This window comes from Terrapene carolina, unplaced genomic scaffold (assembly GCF_002925995.2).
Source record: "Terrapene carolina triunguis isolate 2854851 unplaced genomic scaffold, T_m_triunguis-2.0 Scaffold193, whole genome shotgun sequence".
NCBI lineage: Eukaryota > Metazoa > Chordata > Testudines > Emydidae > Terrapene > Terrapene triunguis.
The window spans coordinates 9993145-10009414 of NW_020664544.1; the positions used below are offsets into that span (position 1 = coordinate 9993145).

At 51.0% G+C, this 16270-nt stretch overlaps 1 protein-coding gene across 1 annotated transcript in view; it reads right to left on the minus strand.

Annotated features, from left to right (window-relative positions):
* The window catches only part of CRHR1 (corticotropin releasing hormone receptor 1), a 99723-nt gene extending 83863 nt beyond the window's left edge, over positions 1-15860 (minus strand). The window contains exon 1 of the mRNA XM_026654758.2: positions 15610-15860. Coding sequence (XP_026510543.1) covers positions 15610-15645 — 36 coding nt within the window. The 5' untranslated portion in view covers positions 15646-15860. The remainder of the gene's footprint in view (positions 1-15609) is intronic.
* Between the last annotated feature and the right edge of the window lie 410 nt (positions 15861-16270).

Here is a 16270-nt window from a genome sequence, read left to right on the forward strand (position 1 = left end):
GGGGGATTCTCCATCGCTGACAATTTTTTAAAGCAAGATGGGCTGTTTCTCTCGCGGCACTGCTCTAGGAATTATTTTGGGGCAGGTCTTTGGCCCGTGTTACGCAGGAGGTCAGACTGCATGATCCCAGTGGCCTTGGAATGTCGGAATCTCTGAATTGCTCCTGCTACAGCGGGGCTAGGGAATGCTGCCGGTACTTGGCCCGAGCCTGGTTTCTCACCCCACACTTCCAGCACTGGGAGTTATTTCGCCAGCTGGGGAACCACACGGCCGGTCTGTGAGTTGCTGGCAGAGAAGGGCAGCTCTGGCCATCTCAGTCCCTGTCTCCTGCCCCAGCTTTTTTTTTAAATTCGTACAGCTTTTGGCACAACTGCCAAAGTCCCTGCTGCCCCAGTGCATGTGACCTCCTCCTCCTCCCAGCACAGCTCAGAACACTCGCTGTCCTATCCCAACGATCCCACTTCTGCCACCATCTTCAGTCCCTCCCACTGGACCCCTGCCTCTCTTTGCATCAGACTTAGCTCCTGTGTGGCACACCAGGCCTGCCATAACCTTCAGCCTCCCATTTAAAGCCAAACATTCCTCGCTCAGTCAAATCAAAGCCAGTTCCCTCCAGGGGAAGGCTGTGCCATGGTCCATCCTGGGATTGTTTCCTTCGATTGCAGTGTTCAGCCCTTCAGCGCTTTGGCTTTAGAGATGGCGAATACATGGCAAGAATATTTTTCAGAGGGCAAAGTGTCTTTTCTCTTCTCATCCTCCAGGACGGCAGATCAGCTTCATTGCTGGGCAGAGAGCGAGGCCCGTGCTATCCAAAGTGGCTAATGATCCTGGGGACTTCAGATTGGGGGCACCTTTAAAAGGGGTCTGATTTTCAGGGTGCTAGGTGTTCAGCCCTCTCTTAAAGTCTGGCCCCTTCGAGAGGTCTCCTGTTGGGCCCCGGTACATTGAAGACTTTTCACCCCCTAAAAATAATTAGAAACCTCCTATCAAAATGAGACCCTCCCCTGCACGCACTTTTAGGATAAGAACAAACACAGAGGTTAGGCTCGTCTCCTGGAAGGCACTCAGATACTGCGGTGATGAGCGTGGGACAAGAATCTGGACAGAGCAGAATAGAAGCCCGCAGACTCACTAGTAACTTTGGAAAACGTAGGCCCAGCCACGGGCAATTGCAAACTGGGAGTTAGGAGCAGAGGGTTAGAATGGAGTTTGCTCTGCAGCCCTTCCCGGAGCTAGCGGCCAGCAGGGCCCCCTCGAGCCCTGGTTCCAGGCCTGTTTTCCCCAAGTTGGGGCTCAGATGTTCCTCCTGGAATGCCGGCTTCCTGCCGGACAGGAGCTTGGGCTATCACTGCACAGCCTCTGGCATCACAGCAGGGAATTATAGCGGGATGCTGGGAATAGAATTACACCTGGGACGTTCCTGACTCTTGAGAATGAAGAACGCTCCAGCCTTCTCTTTGTCCGCAGGCCAGCTGGGGAGGCTGGATTAACGGGCTTTTCTCCGCACTAGGCTGCGACGCATCGGCGTGTTCCTCCGCAGCTGTTTTCGAGAGGACGGCCCCGTGGTTAGGGCCCTAGTGTAGCGGATGAGGGGTCAATTCCCTGCTCTGCTATAGCGCTTTTGTGTGATGCTGGCCAAGTCACTCGGTCTCCCTGGGCCTACCTTCCCTAGCTGCAAAATGGGGGTAATGTCCCGGCCTTGCCTCACCGGCGGTGAGGAGTAAAGACTGTGTTGAGTTTTGAGCTCTGTTTAGGAAAAGTGCTACAGAAGAGCTGGCTATTAGTATCTGAAGACGCTGCAACTGCATGGTGCAGATAACCTTAGTACTTAAACAACACCGCAAACTGAGCTTAACACACTAGATAGGTAGGATATAAATTAGCAAATTCTCACCCTGGTGAGAAACAGACTAGCAGACTCTTAAGGCATGGGTTGCCTTGGCTTTCCCAGGTTTTCACACCCAGGCTAAAAATCCCTCTAGCCTGGGACCATCATTTCCCACAGTTCAGTCCTTGCCCCTCAGGTGTTTCCAGGTGTGTTGTTGTTGGGAGAGTGAGGTCCCCCTATAATGTCATTTCCCCCCTTTTATATCTTCTCCGCACTTGCTGGAAAGCTCTTTTGCTGTGAGCTGGGTCAGACAGTTCTCACTGTGCAGTGCTCTCTCTGAGAGGTTTCTATTGTACACAGTTCCTGGGGTAATCCTGGTGCTTGTGTGCATTTCCTCAATAAGCCATTAACATGGTTTGGCCTTTTTACTGTCGTACCTGAAAGGCTGCTTGTGGGTGTTTTCAACCTCACGACATGTTTCAGCAACACCTACATCGCCAAACTTCATAACTTCACACATGACGATAGCACATACAATCCAACGAGATATTAACGTCTAGCAGATCAAGACTTTTAGAGTGACACCTCACCAGGCATACTGTGTATAAGGCAGATCCTAATTACATGACAGTGGTGAATATGGGGGTGCCAGGGTGTCACAGTCACTTCGGCATGTCTGGCACTTTTACCCGAAGTCGCAGTCTTCCTATTCAAAAGCAGCATGTAAAGGGATCGGTCTGCCCACCACGGAGACGTCACCTCTTACGGAAGTTCATTTGCCAATTCCGCACGGCAGCTTCTTTCGCCACACGGTGGCTTCCTCCAGCACGGCCTGAAGTGGCAAGTTCAGGTCCCCAGCGAAAAGGGAAAGTGCCTCTGAATAACGGGGTAGCAGACTTTTCTGAAAGGTGGGTCTGGCATTTTGGCCGGAGGCTGGGAGATTTCCCTGTATGAGCTGAGCTGCGCTGCCCTAGCAATCGATTTCCTTTTTCTTTTTCTCCCTTTGTCTCCAGGATACCTTTCCAAGCCAGTGGGACTCCCATTAATGCCATGGCTGCATGACACTCAGGAAGGACATACCACCACCTCCCTGCCCCCGAAGTGCCGGACGTAATAACCTGAACATTGACTCTGAGAACAGGCTCGATATTAATATCGACTGTGTAGGCTGAATCCACCTGGATGCTATCTGATGGCTGCTGCCGCTGCCTGGATTTAATCGGAAAAGCTCATTGTCTCCTGTCTAAAAATAAGTGATGGCACTTCGGATGTGGGAGGTGGGAGACAACCCACTCCATTTTTCAAAGGGACAGCCCCAGCCTGTCTCGCTGGCTAGCTGGAGGGTCACAAATGGGAGGAATGTAATATCTAGGCTGGGTCAATCCACCAGCTAGATATGCCATGGTTTCAAAGCTGGGGGACCTATAAATGAACATCTCATCTATCCCGTCTCAAGGGATCCTGCTTAAGACAGAGAGGCAGAGCCCTGGGATAAAACATCCTCCCCACAAGGGAGCTGAAGCCCTGGTCCACAGGGAAGTTATCTCAATGTCAAGGGATTTACAGCCATTTCTTTCTCCTTGAGGCAAGCTGGAATGCAGCCATCTCTGGGGTGGAACGTGCGTGCTGTTTAACAGCACTACAGAACAGAGTAGGACTAGAAGCGAAGAAGAAGAGGGGCAAATCCAATTGAAAGTATAAAGGGAGATTTTAGGGAAGTGCATTTTAGTCAAGACACCGGGGCTAACACTTTGTTTCTTATCAAAAGTGCCAGCGGCTCTTCAATGAATATAACCCGCCAGGACCTCGCTTTTACCTGGGGACTGACAGACAGCACCTCCAGCAGCACAAAAGGAGTCACACGCCATTTAAAAGGATACTCCCCAATTCTGCTATGCGCCACTGGGCTCTTCGCATTCATCTTTAATCTGATACAAACCTTCCTGTGTAAACTGGATCTGAAGCGGGCAGGCGATTTCGAGAATTTGCACCACACGCCCGGCTGGGTAACACTCCAGCCTTTGAGCTTTGTTCTTGACACCGAGAGCCTCCAGTCAGGACCCTGGGCTCTGCTGGACGAGAGGGGCCTGTGAATTTCAAAGCCTCTCCATTCACTGGCCATCAGCTCTTCCTTGCTGGAGAAGTGGGATATTTATGTAACGCAGTGCCCCGGGACACCGTCCAGAGCAAGGACTGAACCCTGGATCAGTCCTACAGGCTCTAGTGCAGTGGCCCTCAAACTTTTATACTGGTGACCCCTGTCACACAGCAAGCCTCTGAGTGCGACCCCCCCTTATACATTAAACACACTTTTTAAATATATTTAACACCATTATAAATGCTGGAGGCAAAGCGGGGTTTGGGGTGGAGGCTGACAGCTCGCGACCTCCCGTGTAATAACCTTGTGACCCCCTGAGGGGTCCTGACCCCCAGTTTGAGACCCCCTGCTCTAGTGCTTGGACTAAAAGGGCCCGCTCTGGTTAGCGCAGAGGTGGCAATAGAAACGTAATGCTCCATGTGGCCACTAGAGGAGGACAGAGAGCTGCACTGTGGATGCATGAGTCACAGGATCTGTCTACACTGCAATGAAAAACCTGCGGCTGGCCCGTGCCAAGTGACTTGGGCTTGCAGGGCTTGGGCTAAGGAGTTGTTTCATTGCAGTCTAGACTTCTGGGCTCCTGCTGGAGCCCGGGCTCTAGGGCCTGCAAGGGGGAGGGTCCCAATCCGGAACATCTACACAACAATTAAACATCCCCTTAACCCGAGCCCAAGTCGGTTGGCGCGGGCCAGCCGCGGGAGCCTAACTGCAGTGTAGACAGACCCACGTTGACTTCAAAACTAAATAAAACCCTAAACAACCCTACCTGGGGTGCGCTATCTGGTCTCACGCCATGACCTCCCTGCAGTGTAAATCCACTGGCTGCAGCGGAGTTACTTACTCCTCTTTTACGCCCTCCGATGCAACATCAGGATCAGGCCCTGCTGCCAGCTAGAAGTCAGGGCTCCCACGGCCGCCCCTGTTCGGTTTTATAAAGTCCCCTGTGCAACGCACTCTCTGGCACCGTCTCCCTCGTGGAGTTTAAGGCTGGAAGGGAGCACAGATCAGCTGGTCTGATCCCCAGGATATCACAGGCCTACCAGCCCCACCCTGCACCCACGCACACCAAGCCCAACCTCTTCACTCTGGGCAGACCATTCCCGGGTAGGACACTTCCCAGCCCGGTCAAGGCCGGCGTGCAGCTCCGATTTTGTGCATTACTTTTCCAGTTCCTCCCAAGCCTCAGATAAGAATGTGGTCTTGACCACGCGCTTTGTGGGCCGGTCTCCTCCCTGCTGGAGAGAAAGGCGGCGGCTGAGAGATAAGCTGTCAGCACATGTTAGCACGAAGCAGCTGGGAGGAGAGTCCTGTTGGTGACTGCTGCTAAGAGGTGTGTGAACGGTGGACACAGAGACACGGTGTGTGTGTGACCACCCCTGACCCACCAGTGACCTAACAGCGAAATCCTCATTCATCAGGATTAACACCGAGCGTTGCTCCATTTCCAAAGGGCTCCAGAGCCATTAACTAATTAATTAACGTCCAAGTCCAAGCATTTTCCTGCTTCGGACAAGATCTGAGCGGTGCGGCAGGAAGGCCTGCAACAGCTTCAGAGCAGAAAGATGGACGGGCAGCTGCCTAATTAGCAATGGGCGGTGGAGCTTGGGTTTCCCCCTCTCAGCGGGGCTGAAATCGGAGAGCGAGCCACTAAGCTTTATTAAGCAAACTATTCCGTGCGTTTCAGAACAAAGACATGCCAGGCAGCTGCGTTAGTGTCTGTGTTCTCAGCAGTGCCTCGTGGGGTGTCAGTGACAAGCGCTGGGAGACACAGGGCAGTTTAATAGAATCATAGAAGATTACCTCAGGAGGTCATCTAGTCCAACCCCCTGCTCAAAGCAGGACCAATCCCCAACTAAATCATCCCAGCCAGGGCTTTGTCAAGCCGGGCCTTAGAATCTAAGGATGGAGATTCCACCACCTCCCTAGGGAACCCATTCCAGTGCTTCACCACCCTCCTAGTGAAATAGTTTTTCCTAATATCCAACCTAGACCTCCCGCACCGCAACTTGAGACCATTGCTCCTTGTACTGTCATCTGCCACCACTGAAAACAGCTGATCTCCATCCTCTTTGGAACCCCCCTTCAGGTAGTTGAAGGCTGCTATCAAATCCCCCCCCTCACTCTTCTCTTCTGCAGACTAAATAATCCCAGTTCCCTCAGCCTCTCCTTGTAAATCATGTGCCTCAGCCCTCTAATCATTTCCGTTGCCCTCCGCTGGACTGTCTCCAATTTGTCCACATCCCTTCTGTAGTGGGGGGACCAAAACTGGATGCAATACTCCAGATGAGGCCTTTTCACAGCTGGAAGTTCCCTGCAAAGAGTTTGGTCCCTTTGCCTCCGCCCCATCAGCTCACTTTTCGCGTGCACGTGCCCAGGCAGCGATGGCCGAGGCGCGTTTAATTGCGAAGTAGCTTTCGGGAGCCACTGCAAGTCATTTTCAGGGGGAAGCAGAAGTCCAACAGAAAGGATTGTTCGTCTAAACAGGGAAAGAAATGATGCCTCTGCCTCGGGCATTGGGAGACGGGGGGGTCCATTCCCAGCCCTGACACTGGTTTGGTAGGTGACCTGGAGCAAGACTCCACCCAGGCCTGTGCCTCAGTTTCCCCCTTTGAGATCTACTCATGAAAAGTGCTGTAGATCAGCTGGCAGGTATTATCAAGGGACGGGCCACACAGCTTAGGGTGAGGGGCAAATACTTGCAGCGAATGGCTCACAAACAGCCGGTAGCGTCTAGCTTTGCAGTGATGACCATCAAAGGGATCCTGTACTGAGGCTGGCTGGACACGTACAGAGCCAGGGGTGCTCACTAGCTCCCAGCCTGTGGAATGAATCAAACCAATCAAACCCCAGCCCTAAACCAGAGACTGTTCCTGGCTGGAGAACCATGGTCCTTTCCTGCAGTGTGATAGAAACTGGTTAACTCCCCTGCCCACTCGCACTATCCCGGGTTACAGACCTCGGCAATTCCTGACTGCAGGGGCAGAAACTGCCACGGCGGCAGAGTGGCTGCATCCCTCATCCCTTGCTAGGAGGGAGGAGTCCCCCTCCCCCAGGCCTGGTGTCCTCACTTATCCCTTCGCAACAGATGTGTGAAAAGTTCACCACGTCAGTGAGGCCATAAAGCGAAGCTGAGGCCCGAGGGCTTTGCCTCTCCGGAGTCCATCTCCTGCCCCTCGACCCAATCAGCTGTGATGCTACGGGAGAGGACTCAGACTTTAGCCTGGCAGGCACAGTGCCCTTTAAGGAGCCCACGGCAAACCGCTCTGATGATAACAGACCAAACTCGGGGGGAGGAGGGACACAGCCGCGACAGCACCCTCCCACTCGCTCTCAGTTGCCCTCCGCTGGACTGTCTCCAATTTGTCCACATCCCTTCTGTAGTGGGGGGACCAAAACTGGATGCAATACTCCAGATGAGGCCTTTTCACAGCTGGAAGCTCCCTGGATCCGCTGCGCTGCCTTCGCACAGCAAGGATTTTCACCAGGTAGGCAGACCTGCCAGGCGGCGCATGCCGGGGTGACTCCCAGCTGCCTAGACGGGGCTGCCAAGCTGACGGCCGGGTGACTTTCTTCCACGGCCCCAGAAGCACAACAGCTGCCCTGAGCTTTGCAAGTCAGCAGGGGCCCTGGCTGAGAGAGCCCCCGAGAACAAACAAGGCAAAGGGCCTGCCGGGGCTGCTGCTGTATTAGATTTCAGTTGGTCATTCCTTGGCGTAGTCAAGGGAGGAAGTGATCTATATAGTGATATATATATATAGGGTTAAGTGAGCAGAGTGGGGCAGTGGCACCGCTACACTTCAAGACCTTGCTGTTTGCCCGCTAAGTGCCCTAAAATCCACATGCATGCTCAGCTTGTCCCCAAATTTCCCAGGCTTCATCAGGGGCCAGGGAAGTCTTGGTGATACAAATTTGAGGCCATTTGGCCAAGGGGTTCCCAAGATACAGTGCCCCTAAATAAAACAGGACCGTAAACGTTTCCAGTCCTTATCATTAATTTTTGCTCACAATAGGGCTGAAGCTTGTTCAGTGATTCCCCCCCCCCCCAATCCCCCCACTTGACATCACCCCCTGGGGTTTGATCTCACTCTCTGCCATTTCAGCAATATTTCACAATCAGCTTTTATAGAAGAGCTGGGTTGGAAGAGACCTCAGGAAGTCATCTAGTCCCACCCCCTGCTCAAAGCAGGACCCATCCCCAGACAGATTTTTGCCCCAGAACCCTAAATGGCCCCCTCAAGGATTGAACTCACAACCCTGGATTTAGCAGGCCAATGCTCAAACCACTGAGCTATCCTTCCCTTTAGCTAAACTGGGCCCACAAACTCCAGTGGCCTAAGCCACAGTCTCATAGACTCATAGACTTTAAGGTCAGAAGGGACCAGTATGATCATCTAGTCTGACCTCCCGCATGATGCAGGCCACAAAAGCTGACCCACCCACTCCTGGAATAATTCTCTCCCTTGACTCAGCTGTTGAAGTCCCCAAATCATGATTTGAAGACTTCAAGTCGCAGAGAATCCTCCAGCCAGCGACCCCTGCCCCATGCTGCGGAGGAAGGCGAAAAACCTCCAGGGCCACTGCCAATCTACCCTGGAGGAAAATTCCTTCCCGACCCCAAATATGGCGATCAGCAGAACCCCGAGCATGCGGGCAAGATTCTCCAGCCAGACCCTCGGAAAAAGTTCTCTGAAGTAACTTTTAATATCCCATCATTGACCATTGTTACTAATTACCAGCGATGGCACGTTACTGACCTATTGACTTAAATCACATTATCCCATCAAACCATCCCCTCCATAAACTTATCAAGCTTAATCTTAAAGCCAGAGAGGTCCTATGGTTACGGCATGGCGTGAGCAGAGGTACGGTCGTCCGGCTGTTAGCTGCGGCTTTCCGAACCATCGCATGGGTAGGGTTAATGGCTGCCAGGGGCGTGGCTAATAGGGTCCTGAGGTCCAGATCAGTGCATAGACCCAGTCCTGTGTTTCTGGTTAAACCTGTAGCTTAATGCATGGCTCTTGGTGTGCTGAGACGATGCAATAACCCATACAGCGCAAGGCGGGCAGCGGGAGGGGGAAGGCAGGGCATAGCTCCTAACTTCAGTTCATACCTTTGAGGACCTGGGCCTGAAAGCCTGTGGGTCTCCGTGAGGCTAGCCCTGGCCTCCGGGGCGCTCGGTGGGTGGGGCAGAAGGAAGCCGGGGGAACATTTTCATCTTAGTAGTTGCATCCGCCCCTGCCCCCCATCCCAGGTGTACTCCAGAGAGCTTGTTGCCATATGACATCACTGATACCTCTGGCCCTGAATACTATGGCGCTATCTAGACGAAGGACAGTAGGTAGACTAGAATAGACTAGACTAGTGGCGAATGGTTTATGAACTCTCTCCTGGCCCCCACCTAGGTCTGCTGTCCTTGCTGTTGAGCCCCATTTAGCTCTCCAGCTGCCCCGCCCTTTTCCTATGCACACCACGGTGCCTCTCCCTCTGCAGGCTCCTCCTGGTAAAAGAGGTGACTCCCATGCCCACAATTGAGTTGCCTGGTCCCGTTCAGCTCCCCTGCTCCCATGGGTGCAGATATTTGTGTCTCCCTGGCTCCCCACTCGCTTCATTTACACCTATGGAAAGGCAGCGCAAAACATCAGATCACCTGGGTCATGCCGGCAGGGATGTGTCCCACCAATAGGTTCCAAAGGGGACCCAAGACGGGAGAACCAAGCCCCGTCTCGCTCTGGTCCACATGCCGCTCTCACTTGCTCTAGATTTACAGAGAATCAGAGAAGCATTCCACCCCTTCCAGGACAGCAGAATCCTTTACTCCAAGCCCCCAACGACATCAAAACAAAAGCGTCTTCAGCTCCACAGGGCTCAGCCTTCAGCCCTCTTCCTTTACAGGAGGGTTCCCAGCTGCAACAGCCCGTCTCACAGTCTGAAGTCGGACTCCTGGGCTCCAGTCATCCCAACCATCCAGATCAGGGGCACCCTCCTCCCAGTGACCCCTGGCAGGCCTCCGCCGGTTCCAAGCATGGGCCCAGATTCTTGTCCCAGTCCTTCTTCTCCTCCCCAGCCAGCCTTCAGTTGCTGGACTTTCCTCTGAAATGCACCACCCCGGATATGCGTATCAGGGCTGGGCTAAATGAACAGGGCTGACCAGTCCCAGGCCTCCTGGCGCCTAAAGGGGCAGGCTGCCCTGTTACAGATTAGACAGTGTTATACGTTGTTCTCTCTGCTTGTGTTTTTATCTCTTCCCCTCCCCCACCCGGGGTCAGTCTTGTCTCTTTAGATTGTAAACTCTTCGGGGGCACTGGCTGTCTTTTTGTTCTGTTTGTACCGCACCTAGCGCAATGGGAGCCTGACTAGAACTGCTAGGCTCTATGATACTACCAATACAAAGTAATACTGCTAATTATAATAATACAGCCCCGGCGACAGTATTTTGTAAGTCTCCTGTGCTGTGGATGTCTTTCTTGGCTAGAGCCAGTCAACGTTCTTTGACCAAAGCATTCTCCCAACATAGCGCGGCAAACCACCTTTTTCGTGGGCAAATGTCAATTTCAATGAATTTCTCCAATGGGAAAATTCTAAATGGAAACATTTCATTTCATATTGACGTTTTGAAACATCGCTGTTTGGAAAATGTCCAAACCACCGATGTTTTGGAAGTGAAATGTTTTGCTTCGAGTGACGATGTCAAAAATGATATGCTCGGACGCTGCAGATCTGGAATTGTTTGGGGCTTTTTGCGCGGCAACACAATGTCAACATTTTTTGGTCCCGTTTCAGGACAAAAACAAACGTTGAAATACAGGGCTCCCATGGGATGGGAATTCCATTTTCTGAACAGCTCTGGTCGTAACATATCCCCTTTTCAGCTCAACCCTACAGCTTTAGTCCTCTAACAAGCACGGGATGTGAAAATATAATTAGTTAGCTGAGAGATTGCAACTGGGACCACTGTGGTTCTTGCCTGGGACAAGACCTGAGTTCTGCTACCGTCTCACTCAGTGGTTGTGGGCACCTCAGTTTACCCATCCATAGAATTGGATAATGATACTCACCCTTCATTTAGCACTTTGAGCTCTACAATGTAAAGGGAGAAGTTTTGCTGGAATATCTGGGTGAGGTTCTTTGGCAGGTGTTTTGCAGGAGCTCGGATGAGATGGGGGGAGGGATAGCTCAGTGGTTTGAGCATTGGGTTGTGAGTTCAATCCTTGAGCGGGTCATTTAGGGATCTGGGGCAAAAATTTGTCAGGGACAGTACTTGGTCCTACTGTGAAGGCAGGGGCCTGGACTCGATGACCTTTCAAGGTCCCTTCCAGATCTATGAGATAGGTATATCTCCATATATAGATCACATTGGTTCCTTCTGCCAGAGAACTGATGAACTTCTTGCCTCATTGAAGTCAACGGGAGTTTTACCATTGACTTCAATGAAGCCACGATTTCACCCAGAGCATTAGCTATGAACACAAGCAGACTGGGGAAGGACTGTACATGAAAAAGAAAGACAAACCTACCCTCTAGGAGTAGGCACTGTACGAAGGGAGCTGTTCTCTGTGTGCGCTTGTGAGAATGACGGGGGACATAACGCAGAGCCCAGATTTAGGGAGAGTGACTAGGAAAAAGACACAAGCCAAAAATGAATAGTGCTTCAACTTTATGTGCGTCAGCTACTTTTCAGGTGAGTTCCTCAGAACATGACCGCCTAGAGAGGAGTCTAATATTGCAGCATAAGAAAAATGGCCCTTCTGAGTGAATTTCTTCATCACTCAGTCTCCTCTCCAGTCACTGTCACTCCAACGAACCTGTCGATTAACTGAAAACTGCTCTGGTTCTTGCAGCAGCTCCCCTTCCCAGCCTGTTTGTAGCTTAATTTCTGTTATTTTCACCGTCTCTGGCTTTTTCCTAGTCCAAAAATCAATAAGTACATAAATGAAGGCAGAATTCTGATTCTAAGGGAAAGGAGCCAGCCCTAAATCCAGGGCAACCTTTCACTGCACAGAAATAAGCTTCCAAGGGGGATTGGAGTCACGGTTTATCGAAGGTCTTTTTAGTGTGGTCCCCATCTTTTGCATCATTTCAAAGAGAGAGACTCAAATTGGCCTACACGCTCAGAGCGTAACGTCCAGGTGAACTAGAGCGTATGTTTTAGGAGGACATCCAGCTTTGATGTAAAGGCTTCAAAAGATGGAGAATCCACCTTGTCCTGGTCTCAATGGTTAATTGTCCTCACTGTTAGGAATTTGGGCTTTGCTTTGAGTCTAGATTTGCCTAGTGTCAGCTTCCAACCACTGGATCTCATTATTCCTTTGTCTGCTAGATTAAATCTTTCCCTAGATGCGGTGAAAAAAATGCGGGTGATGCATAACGCCACGTCTACTCACTCAAGACTAGCCACTCAAGAGAGGCTTTTAGGACGCAAACCTTCCAATGGATCTGTGTAAACATATGAGGGACTCTACACAGGGTTTCTGATTTTCCCATGGGCTTCTCAGATTGTATTTCTGTACAGCCATCTGATAGCAATGGAACAACTACTTTCAGCACTGATTGCACTATTATCTCATTCGCTGGAGACATGAAATGATCCAGGTGATTAGTTCACACACACACACACACACACACACACACACACACACACACACACACGCACACACACACACACGTACTTCCCTCAGGCTTTTGAGCAGAGGTGTCTCAGTTTTGAATTTCATTATTACTATTATTAGAGCCGGGCAAAAGATTTGCAGCAAAAGGTTTCTTCCCCCCCTCCCTTCCCATCAAAACATGTCAATTTTGTGGCTGGTAAAACAATTTGGAAATTGCAGTAATTGTATGAAATGTCAACATTTCCTGACAAAATGTCACATGAACATTTTGGGGTTTTTTAATCACTTGTAGGATAAGGGTGAACTTTTTGCAGCAAATTTGCACATCTCTCTCTGGATTTTTTACTGCCATCCATCATCATAGTATCAGCGCAAAATTGATAGCAATAGCGAAGTCTCTAGTGGATTTCATGGCGTCTCTGGCAGTTCTCTCTTTTTGGAGCAAAAACTCCAGTTGGAGGAGGGGTTTAATTTTCTAGGTTGACTTCTTTCAGGCTGGGTTGCATGGTTGTGATTGGTCGTGTAAATCATGTGACATTGGTTCTGGTTCTCTGACTGGTTGAACTCACTTGGGTGGTCAACAGAGTTAGCAGAAGCCATACTGGCTCATTGGCTCAGGGGCCCTGGTTGAGCCACTCAGAACATCTCTGTTCCACTCTGTTGCCACGTAGGAGGGACTCTTAGTTCTCCCAAGCCCTGCAAAGACTGCCCAGGACTTGAGCAACACAGAGGCCATGCCTGGTTTGCCTCTGAAGACACTGGAGAACAGTCCATCTACTCTACATAGACAAAGGACGGTAGGAAGCCACCAGCCTTTGCCCAGAGAGGCCCCACCTGGGAGGAACTGATTGGAGGTGCTGGGAGGAAAGTATTGGTGTGGGAAGGGAGCTATGGGGCATGGTGTGATCCATCAGAGGTGAGTACACTGTATGTTAGTTCAGATAACCATCTAAACCAGGACTCTAGTGAGGGAGATTTAGGTCAGATATTAGGAAAAACTTTCTAACTATGGAACGGGCTTCCAAGGGAGGTTTTGAAATCCCGCCTTTGGAGGTTTTAAAGAACAGCTTGGACAAACATCTGTCAAGGATGCTCTAGTTTGCAGTGTTGTTGTAGTCATGTTGGTCCCAGGATATGACAGAGACAAGGTGGGAGAGGTTGGACCAACTTCTGTTGGTGGAAGGGACTAGCTTCCAAGCTACGCAGAGCTCTTCCTCAGGTCTGGGGAAGGAAGCAAAGTGTCTGATGGTCTAGGGATGGGCGAGGTTTACTTGGTCCTGCCTCAGTGCAGAGGCGGGACTTGATGACTTCTCGAGGTCCCTTCCAGCCCTACAGTTCCATGACTCTATGAGGTGCGTTGACATGTAAATTTATTACGGTGAGTCTAGTGTATTACTGATTATTTTACACACACACATTATATACTAGGAGATCTCGAACCCACAGGCTGCTCAATTACTTCCGTTCTCATCCCTCTACCCCACTTTGTGAACTGATCATAATTTCTCAGATCAATCGGGATGGAATTCTCCTGAACTGGTCTCTGCCCAAGGGTGAGTTAAGCTTCGAAAGAATGATGGGGGAAAGGTTCAGCTATTTCTGCGATCAAAGACAGTGGAAATGTAGAGGATCATTTAAATTCTAACTCGAAACAGGCAATATTTCCCATTATTTTTGTTAAAAAAACCACCATGGAATTTAGCTACAAAACACTCTGTTAATGCAATAGAATGGTTGCCCAATTAAAAATCAGAAACTTGGGTCATTCAAGACAGAAACTTCCAACAGCTTATTAACACTTATGAACAATTATTAGCAAATGTTGGCACTTTCGACTCCTAGTTTTGCTGCTTAAAAGGAGCATCTAAATACTTCTTACTGTTCCTGTTGTACAACGTATAACCTAACACGCAGACACACAGCGTGCAAACTGCCACTGTGCTAAAAGGGATGATAGAACTTGAACCTCTGCATTTGCTGACTGTCATTTGAAGGATGCAGCCTTTACTGTGCCGTTAACGCAGCGTTTTGCATAGAGCTGGTCAAACACATTTCTGTCAATACATTTTTTGTCAAGAAAAAATCTGGCATTTTTCAACCCACATGTCCGGTTTTGTGAAAAACGTTCAGATGCTCATCGAAAAACAATCCTCCCCCCTCCCCATTAGGCAACGGAAGAACGTTCGGTTTGTAAGTGTTTGGTTTCTCAATGAAACCCTGAACATTTTCATGGGAGAAAAAGAAATGTCATTTCCTGAGCAGCTGGAATGTTGCATTTTCTGCGCCTCCGAAAAATGAAAGGCGGCTACTGCTTTATTCAGAGCAATTGTTTTTAAAGTATATTGCTTTGAAAAGAATGTTTATTTCGAAACGCAGGTGGGGAGGGCATGACATGTATTTGCCATGCCTGCTTCATCCCAGCCAAGACAGAGGGGGACCTTCCTCTCCTGCAGTTTAAGGAAACCGGTGAGCAGATGGTTTTACTAGGAAATGAAGCAAGAGAGGTGCGGAGCATCATGCCAGAGGATTTGCTTGGAGGAAAGATGGGCTGACACTCTCTCACTGCATCCGAAGAAGTGGGTTGTAGCCCACGAAAGCTTATGCTCTAATAAATTTGTTAGTCTCTAAGGTGCCACAAGTACTCCTGTTCTTTTTGCGGATACAGACTAACACGGCTGCTACTCTGAAATCTCTCACTGCTGGCTCGCTCTCTATGACACCAGAGCATGTCCTTTAAGCCCCTCTCCTTGTGGGATACTGAGATTGGGTTTTCTAATCTGCGTGAAAGGAAAGCCGTGCAGAAACTACCTCCATGTAGCTCCTCCACTTCTCTCTGCTTCCTGGCTGGAAGTTCATCTGGTATGTGCACCGATGTCTCTTTACAGGGCACTTCTATTTATAAACAAAAATACAGCCACTCTCCCCAAACTACAGTGTCACCCAGCAGAATTCCCAGCACGGCTTTGCACTTTCCCCTTCACTCCACAATCCAGGGCTAAGCCATCCCCAGGGGGCCCTATCTCTGGGGCGGGGGACAGGGCTGGCAAACCCAGCAGGAGAACTGGAGAGGCTCTTACCTGAAGGAAGATATGAGGACGTGCCCACAGCACCATCCTGGAGCTTTTAATTCCTCCCTGGCCCAGCTGTCCCAGGCATGCTCCCTTCTGCGGGTTGGGAGCAAGGCGCCGGGCTGGTTTCAGATGCTCTTGTCAAGGAGAAGGAGTTGGGAGGAAGCCAAGGTCTCCCAGCCTGCGAAGCGAGGTCTCTGGGAGCAGGCGCTGTCCCTCTGCTCCAGCCTGTGTCCTCCTTTTATAATCTCGGCTCCTGGATCGCCACCTTCCAGCTCCCCTGGTCGGATGGGGCTGGGTTACATCTCTCCTCGCCATCCTCCCACCAGCTTCTCTCCTCCTCCTCCACAGCCCTCCCCGCTCGCCTGCCCGCTCCCCCGCCCTTTGCATCAGTTACTTCCAAGCTGCCCAGCCAAGGGGCGGACCCGATTCTCTGCAGCCGGCTGCCCGGGGAGCCCGCCCGGGCCAGCGGCTCCCTACTCCCTCGCCAGTCCCTGCTCCTGCAGCAGCGGATCAGCCGGCGGATGCCGGCAGCGAGGCTGGTGCGGCAGAAGCTGAGCCCGGCGCCTCGGCTGCAGGGGGGGAGCCTGAGGCCGGGGGAGGAGGCAGGAGCCTGGGTATTTTTAACTCGCTCCTGCAGCCTCGCAGGCGCGGAGCCGGCGGGACGCCC